General features: G+C 34.2%; 1 protein-coding gene across 3 annotated transcripts in view; it reads right to left on the reverse strand.

Moving 5' to 3' along the window:
• The window catches only part of LOC149780794 (centromere protein L-like), a 52,880-nt gene that overhangs the window by 16,199 nt on the left and 21,176 nt on the right, over positions 1-15,505 (reverse strand). For 2 of the 3 annotated variants that reach the window (XM_089937871.1, XM_089937872.1), the window contains exons 5-10: positions 12,214-12,298; positions 10,491-10,538; positions 7,456-7,610; positions 4,433-4,520; positions 3,584-3,695; positions 1,848-1,950 (exon numbers count right to left, since the gene is read on the reverse strand). In XM_089937871.1, coding sequence (XP_089793997.1) covers positions 1,848-1,950; positions 3,584-3,695; positions 4,433-4,520; positions 7,456-7,610; positions 10,491-10,538; positions 12,214-12,298 — 591 coding nt within the window. The remainder of the gene's footprint in view (positions 1-1,847; positions 1,951-3,583; positions 3,696-4,432; positions 4,521-7,455; positions 7,611-10,490; positions 10,539-12,213; positions 12,299-15,505) is intronic. The other variant, XM_089937873.1, reaches the window with a different exon arrangement.

A 15,505-nucleotide genomic window follows, 5' to 3' on the forward strand; every position in this document is an offset into this window, starting at 1 on the left:
TGAATTTAAAACTTGTAATAGAATTGAAATAAAACCCTGCTCTCCACCCCTACATGTAATATACATCAAGAAAATGTGAGACTAGGCAGAAAATAGCCTTTTTTCAATCAAGTCCTTAAATGGAAACAATACAATTTTCGAAAACAAATTTTTAATGATAACATTTAGAGAAACAGCTGCTTACTGTCTGAGCAAGATTAATGACATTTTTAAAGATGATGTCTGAGCAAGATTAATGACACATTAAAGGATGATCTCAGAGCAAGATTAATGCCACATTTAAGGATGATCTCTGAGCAAGATTATTGACATTTATAAGGATGATCTCTGAGCAAGATTAATGCATTTAAGGACGATCTCTGAGCAAGATTAATGACATTTATAGGATGATCTCTGAGCAAGATTAATGACATACAAGGATGATCTCTGAGCAAGATTAATGACACTTAAGGATGATCTCTGAGTAAGATTAATGACACATTTAAGGATGATCTCTGAGCAAGATTAATGACATTTTTAAGGATGATCTCTGAGCAAGATTAATGACGTTTTTAAGGATGATATCTGAGCAAGATTAATGACATATTTAAGGATGATCTGAGCAAGATTAATGACACATTTAAGGATGATCTGAGGAAGATTATGGACACATTTAAAGATGATCTCTTAGCAAGATTAATGACACATTTAAGGATAATATCTGCGCAAGATTAATGACATTTAAGGATGATCTCTGAGCAAGATTAATGACAAATATAAGGATGATCTCTGAGCCGGATTAATGACATTTATAAGGATGATCTCTGAGCAAGATTAATGACATAAGGATGATCTCTGAACAATATTAATGGCATATTTAAGGTGAACTCTCTGCAGGATTATTGACATATTTAAGGATGACCTATCAAAGATTAATGACATATAAGGATGATGTCTGAGCAAGATTAATGACACATTTAAGATTTAAGGATGATCTTAGAGCCAGATTAATGACAGATTTAAGGATGATCTCTGATTAAGATTAATGACATATTTAAGGATGTTATTTGTGCAGGATTAATTACATTTCTGAAGATGATCTCTGTAAAAGATTAATGGCATATTTAATGATGATCTCTGAACAATATTAATAGCCTATTTAAGGTGAACTCTGTGCAGGATTATTGACATATTTAAGGATGACCTGTCAAAGATTAATGACATATAAGGATGATGTCTGAGCAAGATTAATGACATTTAAAGATGATCTCTGTACAAGATTAATTACATATTTAAGGATGATCTCTGTGCAAGATTAATGACATTTAAGGATGATCTCTGTACAAGATTAATGACTTATTTAAGGATGATCTCTGAACAAAATTAATGACATACTTAGGGATGATCTAAAAAATTTAAAAAATTGTAACTTGAAAGCCTTGAGATGTCTGCTTGATTTGGTTTGATGTTTTATGGCACAGTAGCACAAATAGGTTATTCAGTGCAGAGATAATTGGAGTTAAGTGCCTTGTCCCAGGGTACACTATGGTAACAACTTGGGACAATCCAAAAGATAAAATTTAAATCTATATCCCTTCAGACAGTATTCATGGATGCTAACTACTCTTTATTGTTAACAATCTTGCTCTGAAAAATCTTGAACTCAGACAAATTTGATAGAAATTTTATCGTAACACAAATAAGAAAGCTTTGAATCATACCACATTTACATGATAACACTGTAATATTCCCAGCAACGTCATTTATTTTTCCACACAAGCTTAACTTTGGAAGTTGATCCCAAATCTTGCCTATGAAGGTGTAAAGGTGTTTCAAAAGAATTGACTGTAAGAATTAGTTTGTCTTACCCCTAACTTGACATGGAATATGTAGCATAAATGTCCCTCTAAAGCATCAAAAAATGCTTGTACTTCCTCCTCTGTCAGTTCATCAGAGTCATCTGGGTGAACTCTGAAAATTATGAGATACATCATACATAAGAATTCCAATGCATTTTTTTAAAGCTACAAGTACAACTGTAAACAACACAGACCCTGATCTGAAAAATGCACCTGCAGATCAGGGTTTGTGTTGTTTACCTTACTGATTATTCCTAAAAAGCTGCATAGACCCAGATCTGCCAGCACAAAATGCAACATCAAAACTGGGTCTGGGCAGTTTGCAGTTGGACTTCACTTAAAAGTGAGAATAAACGGCAAATACAACATAATGTATGGGCTGCTCAGGTGGCTTAGTGATTAGAGTGTCTGCTGGAGACATATATCAAAGATACTTATAAAAAATGGCACTAACAGCTGCCTCACTATGCACTCAGCATTAAAAGGTTAGTGTTAGAACTGGTTGGCCTGGTGTCAGGATGTGATGGTGGGACATGATGCTACATGTCTGCAGCATTATGCCCCAGTGCTAAACATCACTATAAACTGCCACACTGCAGACATCGTAGCGATATGACTGAAAGTTTTTTAAAGCTATGTTAAAAATCCGTATCACACACACAGACATAACCACAATACCTCAAACTCCAAGAGCAAATTAGTTCAAGAAATGTGTCATTCAACTCAATGAGGTTTATTATCATTATAAACATTTCTGTCTTTGAAACAAGTCTGAGTGATGCTGGATGTTTAAGCTAACCATTCTCGAGGGAACAAGTGTACATGTACATCTGAAACCAATCTATTGCAATTGTCCAAAGCAAGTGGAAAATACAATGTCCCCAGGTTTAAAAACACTGTATATGTTCATTTTATGCTTGGTGCAACATTATATTTATTGATCACTGCCATCTTACCTCTGTCTACATGGCTCTTAATCTCATACTCAGCCAATGAAGAATGTGAGAAAGCTGCCAGTAGCTTCCCATTGGTAGGAATTTCTTCCAAGGGTTATACTGGTTGTCATGTATAGCCTATCTTGCACTGAATTGTATTGTACTGTTGTAGGGTTTAGCACCATTTTTCAGCACAAGATAGGCTATACATGATGGCCAGTATTAATGGTGGAGGAAGAACCCAGGAAAACCCCAGAAAGAACCACCGACTCACGAGAAGCTACTGGCAAGCTTTCTCACATATCCACATTGGCCGAACCTGAGACTCGAACCCATGCAGAGAAAGGTCTATCTTGCACTGAGAAAAGGCGTTAAGCCCAAAACACAACAAAAACATTATTGATTGTAGATTAAAATGTAAATTAAGCACCCTCCAAACACCCTTATTTAAAGTATAAAAATCACTTAAATCAATAAAAAGGGCAGAAATATTTGTTCACATTTGAAAAAGACACTGATATAGCCAAGGTGCAGATAAGACAGGACTCGATATCTAAATCTAAATTTGCATTGATTACAATGATCAAATTGTAAAATGGATTAAGAATCTTTTAAAATACAGAATGTATGAGAAAATAGCTGGTGCTATATGTAAGCCAATCTTAACTTCGTGTTTTTTTTATAGTGTGTACCATAAAAAATATCTATCAGAACTCAAGAAATTAAAGTTATTTCTTCACTTCCTGCTGATGGTGTATGAAGTTAACTATGCTAATAATTTATTTCAATAATATCTGACTCTGAACTTACACATCAAGCAATCTTTTAGCATCTGCTGCAGCCATTGTGTAGGTGATTTTGGACAGCCCCTCACACTCCTGGGGTACAGCATATACCAACTCCAAGGGACGACTCTTAGGTACTTCAATGGACAAATATATTGTATGATGTCATCATAAATCATGATATAGATGTACTGGGATTGTTTACCTGCAGATAATATGGCCATGGTCTGTTCTACAATACACTAATGCTGGATTCATGCTAATAGCTAAAATTCATGCTGAAAAATGATAATGACAGCATAAAAACCAATAATTTATTTGTAAGTAATACCTTTATTCTTTCATTCTATATTCAGAAAATTCCTCCATTATGTTTCTAGAAGAGACCAGCTGGGCAAATTTTTGAGGTACTGATGTAATTTAAAAAGTTCCTACCGTAAACAAGATTCCTAACGTATAGATAATAAAGCAAATGAAATTAAAACTGTTTCTGCATGCACTTTACCCTGCTTTATTTTTGTCATGAAAGCAGATGGAATTTAAGCATATCTGCAAAAGTAATGCACAGTCCGATTGGCTCAGTGTCGCAAGCAATACACTTTTTGATCGGTCTAAACATCAAAAGTAATGCCCTGACTGGCTAAACATCAAAATAACGCACTTTCTGACTGGTTAGACATTACAATTTGTTGCAGTGAAAACCAATAATTAACTGTATATCATAAAAAGATAATGAAAATAAATGTTACAGCCAGTAAAGACAGAGCTGTGATTTGCTACAGGTCAGTCACAGGTATCCACTAAATAGCTTTTAAAATGAATTACAGATGTTTGATTGAGTCGGAAAACAATTTAGACCTTAGAAGGTATTTACCTGGTGTATAAGCACTCCACAATGAAGCCATCCAAAGGAGATCATTAGAAGAAAACTTCAATCTTGTCACTCTGCAGTCAAACTGGGACTGTAATGATTTACAGCAATAATAGTAACCATTAATGAACAGTAGTCTGAAGTTGGGATCTTGTACCTTGAAGTCAAAGGGCTACCAAAATGACTGGTCAGGGCTACTTATAGTTAAAATGGGTAGCCCAGTGAGTTAACAGTCAATATTCTTAACTGTTCTACATATTTATAAAATATAATTATTTAAAAACTTCACAAAGGGCAATGAACATTTATGACTCGTATGAGGAAAAAAGGTGGTCTAAAAGCAGTCAGGTTCCTGTTACAATACCATCACTGCATGCTGAATATATGCTTGGCTACCTTGTTTCTGACTTGATAATCTACTAGACTACCATCTGATTTTTAGATTCATTGGACTCTGTGGAATGATTTAGGAAGGCACATTTTTAAAAGACTGTCATTCAACAAATTTTAATCATACTTTTCAACATTAAACATTTTAACAGATCAATCTAAGTCACCCATAGAGATCATACTTAATGTATCCTCTGACTGCCTCAGACACTTTAGTTCTGTACCAGCCCTTATGAGAACTTTTCTCATTCAAATCTCTGTTTTATCCAATCCAAAACCACATCCCCCAAATATTTCTCATAAGTGCACCAGATGGCGTTGGATAGCTGATTTGCACATTTTGGATCTATTTATCATTGGAGAGTTCTGGAAGAATGACCAATACTCAAAATCTTATTTAGATGCCATGATTTATTTATAATTTTCATGCCGCTGAAAATCCAGTCCTTGTTCATGTCCTTTATTGGTGCACTAATCCACAAAATGTATCACAAAATAAAACAAGTCTGACTACTGTATATTCATATAAATTGGCATGTAAAGTCATTTCAGAATTTACAGAAAAAAAATACAATCTTTAATTTCCTGAACTGCAGTATATTCACATGAGAAAACAATAACATAATGAACATAAATTAGTTGTTTCTCCTTTCAGACCTTTAATTCTAAAGAAATCAGAACAACCAGTTGTAAATCAAGATGGCAATCTATATGCATGTTATATAAAGAAAAAAATTCCTACCACTGTATGAAAAAACAATAAATGCAAAGTATTAGAATCTTATCTTTAAGAGAAAAAGTTTAAATCCTGAATTTGTGCCAATAAAACCCAAAACAAGATTTTTCAAACAACCTAAACTCCTTATTTGAGTTGGCTAAAAATCTCATTTAAAAAGACCAAATTGCAAAAGGGTTGATTTAAATTTTGACAAAAAAACCTAAAAAGTATATTCTACTGTATAAACAAGGATCAAATTTTCTGTAAAATTAACGTGTGTTTGTAATGCGATAAACCAGTCCCCAAACCTGTACTGATATTAAGAGGGGCTTGTATCAGCTCTTAATATATAATACAAGGGATGACAATCTATTTCTCCTGGGACCTATTCAACATTTAAAACCCCTCTTTCCATCTACATGTCACAGTGTAATAGTTTTGCACCAAAGTTCAGCTTAGAGATTTGATATTTCAGACTGCAAAATTGACTTATAAGGAATGTCAGTCCATTTTCAAATCTGGGTTTCCTCCAAATATTCCACCCCATTTTCATATTTGGACATTTATATTTTGGTGTGTGGTCAGAACTAACTGCCAATAAAAAATTTTTAATTTGCCACCACTGTGCAGTAGCAGCATATGGTACCTACATACCAGCGTGCCTAGCAAACTTAAACGATGTTCCATCGAACCATTCTAGCATGAAATCAATAGGAAACTACAGTGCTGATGAAACCTAACCTGGTACTTGCCATCTGCATTGCGAGTCACATTACACAAATCTCTAGACCTACAACACTGGAGGTCCAATAGTCATGTGATATCAACAAAACCTTTCTAATGTTGTACAAATGTTCAAATATATTACATGAAAGTCACAAAGCTTTTGTAAAAAAAAAAAGGACACATAATTCTCAACATATTTATTCCAAGAACAATGATTAGAAACCCGTTGCTGTCACAGCATGCTGGACAGAACCAGAGTCACCAAGTGAAGAACACATGTTACAACAAAACCATCACTGAAACGTGTTCTATGTTTCATGACTCATGCACAGTTTGTTCTTGGAATAAATAAATAGAGAATTTTGCGTTCTTTTGATTGTTTTTTTTAAAATTACAAACAGTATATGACTTTCACTAAATATGTTTGATTTTATTTAAATAACATTTGAAATGGGTTTTTGCCGAACATGTAAATTGTGACATTTGTGTATTTATATGACTAGCAATGCAAATGCTAGTACCAGGTCAAATTTAACCAACAATGTAGCTTCACATGCCTGTGGATCGAAGAAATAATTACTTTAATACTTGCAATTAATTTTCCTATTGATTTCAAGAAAGTATGGCTGATGTAACAGTGTTTAAGTTTGTTAGACCATCTGGTAAGCAGATACCCTAATGCCTGCATCATGTTGGACTTCATACCTTTCATGTAAAAAACGATACCAATATTGAGCTGTCTGTGATCTAACCAGTCTACTAGACAAATACACTGAGTGTTTCAACTATACAGATATTGTTATGGAAAGCACCCAAATGATCTGTACTGTAAGCTCCAAATATTCTGGCCAGAATTCAGTAAATTCACAATTAGTTAAGTTACACCTCAATTACGGAACTGTTTTGTCATCAAATGAAGGCAGAAAATTCCTAGATTTCCCCCAACTTTCATCAATATTTGCAAAATTCAAGAACTTTCATGGTTGGGAAAAAATTGTTAACTTTACTGACCTATTCCCAATTTCCCAGAAGGGTGGGAACCCTGACTAACCCTCATTCCCAAATTTGGGACTAGCATTGCTATTCAACTTTGTTCCTTATAATTTTGTTTCTGCAGTTTGTTCCATGTCTAAGACTATATCCATGGATTAAGGATGAATATACCTGCATTTAGGAATGGATCAGTATGTACCTCAAGCCAGTTGTTAATGATGTTCATGATGGCAACTGGCCCACTGGCCAGCATGATTGGGAAATATTGGAAAGAAGTCTGAAGATCCTTCGGGATTGGGCTGAACTGAAGGTTCACACAACAAAATAATGCAGTATACACCAGGGCATCCTCTGCTGCAAGGATAATACAGAAAAAGAAACATTTAATATTTTTTTCAAAGTGTTTAAGATTATGTATACATGTGTTAATTGATGTAGAGATAAAAAAATTCTTATGGGACACAGACACAGTTGAGTCAAACTGCAAATATCAAAGATCATGATCTGCCATATCATAATGCACCTGCAGACCAGGGTATAGACTTTTTGTTCAAACAATTACTAATAACAAACTGCACAGACCCAGATCTTCTGGCACATTATGCAACAGCAGATCTGGTTCTGTGTAGTTTGCAGTTGGACTCATCTTAAAAGCAAATACATAAAGTACATACATGATGACATTCTAAATAATTTTAAAAATTGACTAATATATTCATAATAAATAACTGGACTAATACATTCATCAGAAGTTGTGAATAATATTATTTAAATTTTTAGTACCAAAATATTTATTATTTGATTGCTAATGCAACATCAACATGCAACATCATAAAGTAAACTGAGATTTATCTCCTTAAGTTATGTTATTGCAGAGAATACAAAATAAAAATATATATTAGATTTCATTCTATAGTCTGCTTGAGGCCCTTCCTGTAAATTTTTTTATTCAAATTTATAATAAACTCTCTTTTAAAAACATACAGTTATATGCCTTTATAAACTCCACTATTTTTTCTCTCATAATCATTAAGCCTGCTTTTTAATCTTTTCCTTATTAGCCACTTGAATTAGGACTAGTTCTGCCTATTAGTGATTTACATTAAGACTAGTTTTGCAGAATATCCTACTGGAATAAACAATGTAAACTGAACAGCCTCAAGTGAGTCATATAATGGTATTTGATTTATAGGACTGCTGTCTGGTAACTAGAACAGAGTGTACAAGACAACCATATTATACATGCAGTTGTTTACATAACACATATTTGATTAATCTGATGATAAGGGACATGTCAAAATGAAAGTAAACAAATTACCAAAAGATACAGGTATTTTTTTTATCTGCACCATTATTTTTTATCATCATCATTTTCAGCAGAATTATCTTCAGATGTATTTCCACCAACATAAATGTTGAATCTTTGGATAGCTTCCCTTACATAATAATTCTTCCAGTAGAGTAGTTAGTTTTTTTTTCCACATGCATTTTGTCAACACTTTTGATCTATTTATTGGCAAGAATTTAGTATAATGTATTAAATATAACATAATTTACAGATCCTTTTCTGTGCAGTTTTTAACATTTTCCCAAATGAATTAGACAGACTTTAAGTTACAGTAATAAAACCATAATACTTCCTCATTTGGAATGAAAGAATTTGTTGATCTTTAGTCCAATTACAGTGAAAGTAAATGTTAGGGCATCAACTAGATATAAGTGGAGTTGGGGGGGGTCTGTGTTTTTTTAATTTTAATTCAGACCTTTTTTATACAGAGGTATATCATGGGTCTTTGTCAAAATTTAAATGATCCTTTTCTACATAACTTTTTTTGCAACATATGTAGTTAAGCAGAGTAGCATTTATTCTGTAAAACAAATATTAGTTAGCTGCAAATTTCAATGAATTCCAATATCTATTCTTGTTTCAGGTGATACATCTTGTAGTTTACAAATGTAATTGAATGAAATAATGAAAAGAAATGTATATTAAAAAGTTATCCTTTAAAATTAAAAAAACACAGACCCCCCCAACTCCACTTATATCTAGTTGATGCCCTAACATTTACTTTCACTGTAATTGGACTGAAGACTATCTATGTATGCAATCATTGTCATGCATACCCAGAGTATGAGATTCTGCATTGAAAACTGTCCCAGCAGTTTGTAGATTTCTATGTATTTAGTAGGTCTAAAAATGGTTTGGATGGTTATTATTAACAATGATGTTGAATGATAATGATGACATAGTTTCCAGTGTGCACTGTCAAATAATAGGTAAAGATTTATTACATTACATTTTCATTTACTTTACATATCATAAGTGAACTGGAGATGATAAGCAATGTGATGCTAGTCTTCGTACTTTCTACACAAGTAAAGATAATAATATGGAGGTGACTACAGGATAACCAGTCTACTTGACCAATCCAATCACCTCAGTGCTTGGATTAACTATACAAATATGTTTAGGAAAGTATCCATGATTAGTTCAATTACAACTCAATTATGTACTTTTCTGCAATCAAGTTACATCTGAAAATGAACCATTTCTCCCTCACATTGATCAATATATGCAAAATTAACAGGATGTTCCCAGTTGAGAACAAACCTATTATTTCTACTGACTTTTCATGATTTCCCATTAGCATGGAAACTCTGATGAACATCATCTCTGTCATCTGCCATGTGTGTTTGCTTCAGCAACAGTCCCTCCCCCCCCCAGTCATTTCAAGTTAAACTAGATCATTTCTGGATTGAATTTGCACCAGGTGTTGACATCATCAGGAGGAAATTTGTATTTAAATATATTTATATTTACCTACTTCATTTGTTGAGTTACAGCCCTTGACAAGTACCAATTATGGCAACTATAAGCATGCTAGCAATTTCAATACCCATCTAGGCACAGTCATTAGTACATGAGCATTGACATATTTCTGGAAAATCCCAGATCTAAATATAAACTGTTGAATGGTACTGGATTATAGAAAAAGACTGGTAGTTTCAATACAATAGATACAACTATTTGAATTACCACATCTTCATAAAATTATTGAGCACCATTACATAAGACAAGTAGGAATTTTATTTCTTTTGTGTATCTCCCCCTTTCCTGGTGTTGCCTGAAGAATAGGAGGAATACAATAAACATGCAACCTGGATGCAACCCTGGAACAGACTGTGGATCTCATCATTAGTTTTTTGCGTTATAAAACTGAATGTACTACTTACCTTTTCTATTCTTTCCTCTGACAAAAATTCCGACTGCATTCTGATCACCTGCAAGATAAAATTAAAAAAAAAACATGAAATATATACTCGCTTATAAGTCAAGTCAAACTGCAAAGATCCTGATCTGCTGTAGAATAATGAGTCTGTGGTTCAGGGTCTAGGCTGTTTGTTCTTCTAACAAAACTGCACAGACCAAGATATGCCAGCACATTTTGCGCTGGCAGATCAGGGTCTGTGCGGTTTGCGGTTGGACTCATCTTATCAGCAAGAATATACAGTTTGCATTCCATCCTTTATAAAGTTTTTCTGGGATATATTAAAGCTCTGAAATATATCTTAGATGCTATTAATAGTTTTAAATTCTTAAACCATGATTTTCCTCATTCTCCAGCATCAACTTAACCTGGCAAGAAACATCGGAATGAATAACCAAACTTTCAAGTTTCATCAATAGAAAATATATTCACACTGAGACAAATGCTCCATTTATATGCAAACCAAAGAAAGCCATGAAAATGAGAAAAAATAAATGCAAGATTAATATTAATCACATTAACATTCACTTGTTTTTTTCATCTTCATGTGTACTAATTAAACATGTCCAATTTTAATTTCCAATCACTGAATTCAATCCCAGCCAACTTCTTTATGATGCTGCGTAACAGCTGTGCTGTAAATGGATGCTGTATCTGTGAGTAATCCTGCACTATTTTTATTTGAACAGGATTAAATCAGGTTTTTTTATGCAAAAGCAACTCAAGACTGTATGTATGTCTTTGACCTTTTAAGTGGCAGTTCTACTGACTGTTTTTCAATTTCATTTTCCTGACACGAAAACTGAATCAGAGATCATCACTTGACCAATACCAACAGTACTCTCTTTAATTTGCAATAACCACTATGCCAACAACATTAGAGTACTCTCCATAATTCACAATAACCACTATGCCAACAACAGCAGAGTACTCTCCATAATTTGCAACCACTCAGCCAACAGCAGAGTACTCTCTATAATTTGCAATAACCACTAAGCCAACATGAGACTACTCTCTATAATTTGCAATAACCACTATGCCAACACGAGATCACTCTATAATTTGCAATAACCACTATGCCAACATGAGAGTACTCTCCATAATTTGCAATAACCACTATGCCAGCATGAGAATACTCTCTATAATTTGCAATAACCACTATGCCAACAACATCAGAGTACTTCGTGTCTGTGTGTTCTGGATTTGGATTTTTAATGCAGCTTTAACAATTTTTCGATTTTATCGCTACGATGAATGCAGTGTGGCAGTTTATAGTGATGTCTAGCACTGGGGCATAATGCCGCAGGCATGTAGCATGATGTCCCACCCAGTGACATTATCCTGACACCAGTATCATATAATTAGTACCATATATAATTTGTAATAAACACTATGTCAACAACATCAGCAATGCCTTGAACATTTCTTTTGAAATCAATAAAATACTTACACTTTTGTTGCCCTGCAAATGATCATGTTCAGATGCCATGTTTTCTATCAACAAATTTAATGCTAACAATTGTTTGGCAAAAACCTGATTTTACCTACATTTATGGTATTATGAGAAAATGCTGAATGGTACCAATAATGTTTCGTTTAAAGTATATAATAAGTCTGAAACATACATTATGTACTTTGCTGCCTTTTTCTGTACATGAAAAGTGTTTGAACTTTTTGTTTTATGTTACCTATATTGACTGTTAAACCCCTTACTCCACCAATGTCCACATTGCCTGGTACATCATTATCCACAAAGCAACCTTTGCGGGATTCCTGTAAAATATAAAGGACATTTTTAATTAGAGGATCTACCTGTTTACGACAGCAATGAAGGAACAGGTTGAACCTAAAGCAATTATGTTTCCATTAGGGGTAGAATAATAATATCACTAAAACCTTTTCCTTTTTTTTCCGTTGCATAAAAGAAACGTGCTATGAATTATAACAAAACATTGAATTTTACATAATTTTGGTTAATACTGGAAATTTGTTAGTAGGAACCAATGACTTTTAACAGTTCTCCTTTTCCTTTATTAGATAGCAGATAATTATGTGTTTATTACATTATTAATATTCATTCTATTTCAAAAACTTAATGTTCTGTCTTGCTGAAAAAAGAGTTGGGGGAAGGGAAGCAAAACTAATTTTAATTATGTAATATTTACCACTCACTATTGCCTTGTTTACCTTTCCCATGATGAAATAATCCCTCACCCTATTTAGTAAATTCCATTGTCCATTTAGACGAAGTAAATTCCATTGTCCAGTTTGACGAAAAGTTTCATATATATATATATATATATATATATATATATATATATATATATATATATATATATATATATATATATATATTCACAAGTGCATATAACAATGCCCCAAAATGACTGCAGGTTTCACCCAAACTTAAAATTTAAAACCGAAGTTAGCAAAAAGGACTGATGTGCAAGATCCCCCACTATTATTAATGCATAACTGACTATATACTGTGATGGGCGATTTAATCTAATTGGGGACGGGGTATATTGTTAAAGCAAAGCCATATATCTTTTCTATCTTTTTCTAAGATATTTTTCTAGTAATTTAGATGAGGTAGCAAGCAAATATTTTATAAAAATATAAATTACATTTATTTTAGTAAATTCGATGATTTTTCATTTTCAATATATTTGGGTATTTTTATTTTGGAATTTACAGATATTTAAACACTGCAAAATAAACAGTGCAGGATTCACAGATTTATAGTAGTAAGCCAATCTGAAGAAAGACAAAATATTGATGGGGCTTTTTGAGAGAAAAAACCCATATTTATTTTGGCCTATGGGCTTTACGTTAACCTTTAATGAAGCAAGTATCACAAAACATTTTATATAGATACACACACACACACACACACACAGGTACAAATGAAATAATTACCAAACTGTACAATTACAATCTGCAAAATTAACATTTCCAGTGACTTTAGACAGATTGAGCGATATAATATAATCAGGGTTCTCCTTATTACTGTTTGGAAGGGACAGTATCACTTTACACATAACATAAAATTGTGAAAATTCCTCAGAAACAAAGTTAAATTCAGTACTGGACATCATGGTTTTGAAGAAAAACTTGATGCTTCAGCCGTCGTTTTTCTTTCATTGTCAAAACTAAATAAGTGTAAATGTAATTGTCTGTAAAATCTGGAAGCTTACATAGATCTTTGGACCAATTATTCAATGACAATCAAGGTAGTCCGTGGAAGTTAAATAATTAATGACAGTACTGCCTATCTAAAGGAGGTAATTAACTTAGTGAAAGTGCTATAGCAAAACTATATTATCTGTCATTACTGCCTTTCTGAATTTGCTAATGGGACAGGAGGTTGATGGTCTCAGTTAAGCTGGCATAAGAATGATATACTCACCCTTAAAGTAGACACTTTTCGTGTCACAAAAATTGGGCCCATGGGGAAAAAAAAATGCTTTTGTTCTGGTGTGCCAAAGACCAAAGGTAGAAGGTGAAGAAAGTAGTATATTACAGCCAAAATGTGATTCTCATAACATCCACCAATAAACAATGAGTTAGAAACATCCTTGAAGCAACAACAGCCCTGACTTCATGGACCTTAATTGTCATCAAGCAAAGGAGCCTCTTGGTGAGGGACTGTGAGGACAATCCACCTGTAAATGGCAGAGGCTGAAATATCAGTGGAGTTCTTAAAATATCAGAAAAGATAACTTCCTAACATTTGTTCTTCTTTTAGAACTGGCCAAATAGAACCAAGATAATCTAACTGGTTACAGAAGTCTATTTTGATCATCCCCACTGCAGATACAACTGAGAGTGAGGATATCAAAATGAAGTTGACCTAATGGAGGCAGCTGGTTCTTTGCCAATTCACCAAGCATAGGAATGGATTCATAATTACTAATGAACCATAACAAGCCTTTATACGGACAAGCCATGAGGCTCTCTTTCTCTTTGTGCTAAGGAGAACATAAGACAGTTCTAAGGGTAATGTTTCTGAGTGTGTGTGATTAGGACTTTTAACGTAGCTTTAACAATTTTTCAGTCATATCGCTACAATGTTTGCAGTGTGGCAGTTTATAGTGATGTCTAGCACTAGGGCATCATGCCGCAGACATGTAGCATGATGTCCCACCCAGTCACATTATCCTGACACCAGGCTGACCAGTCCTAACACTAACCTCTTAATGCTGAGTACCTAGCGAGGCAGCTGTTAGTACCATTTTTGTAAGTCTTTGGTATGACTCAACCGGGGTTCGAACCCATGAACTCCCGCTTCCAAGGCGGACACTCTAACCACTAGGTCTCTGGAGTGGTCTGGTAATGTAAGCTGCAAATTAATTAGTTCATAAGGGGGATTTAACAAAACCCACAAAACAGCTGATATTCCATCATGGCATTAGTGAGCATGATACATGTCTCTGCAACTCAAAATACTTGATAAAATCAACGGGATTAGGATTGGAGACAATGGCTGGACTTAAAACTTGGGTGTGTTAGTTAGAATTGCCCTATAGCTCTAAATAGTAGAGACCAAATGTTTGAACAAGAAGAGATAAAAGTTCACCAATGCACATGGAGAGGGACAGTTGGGAACAAAAGTCCACTAAGGGACTCTGCCACAGCCTATGCAAGGACTCTGCTACAGACTGGTGCAGAGACCTGTCCATGAGGACCACCTTGTCTGTCCTCAACAGACAGTTAGCCAGATTATTTTTCTTGCCCAGAATATGGTGAACTGACAGGCTAATTCCCTCCAAGGCAAAATGTACCAAGGAAAGGAGGTTCCAAACCTCCCTTCAATGAGAAGGAGCATGTCTACCTCCTTTCTGAGGCATGCTGCTACTAGCATGTTGTCAGAGAAAACCAGCACAATTAATTCCTTATTTGTTTATGCATCCATGTAGGACAAAGATGACTGCCCTCATTCCCAAATTGTTTATGTGAAAGGTAGCTTCTTACTGGGAC

The sequence above is a fragment of the Sinohyriopsis cumingii genome, chromosome 16 (genome assembly GCF_028554795.1).
Source record: "Sinohyriopsis cumingii isolate HCF-2022 chromosome 16, ASM2855479v2, whole genome shotgun sequence".
Classification (NCBI taxonomy): Eukaryota; Metazoa; Mollusca; class Bivalvia; order Unionida; family Unionidae; genus Sinohyriopsis; species Sinohyriopsis cumingii.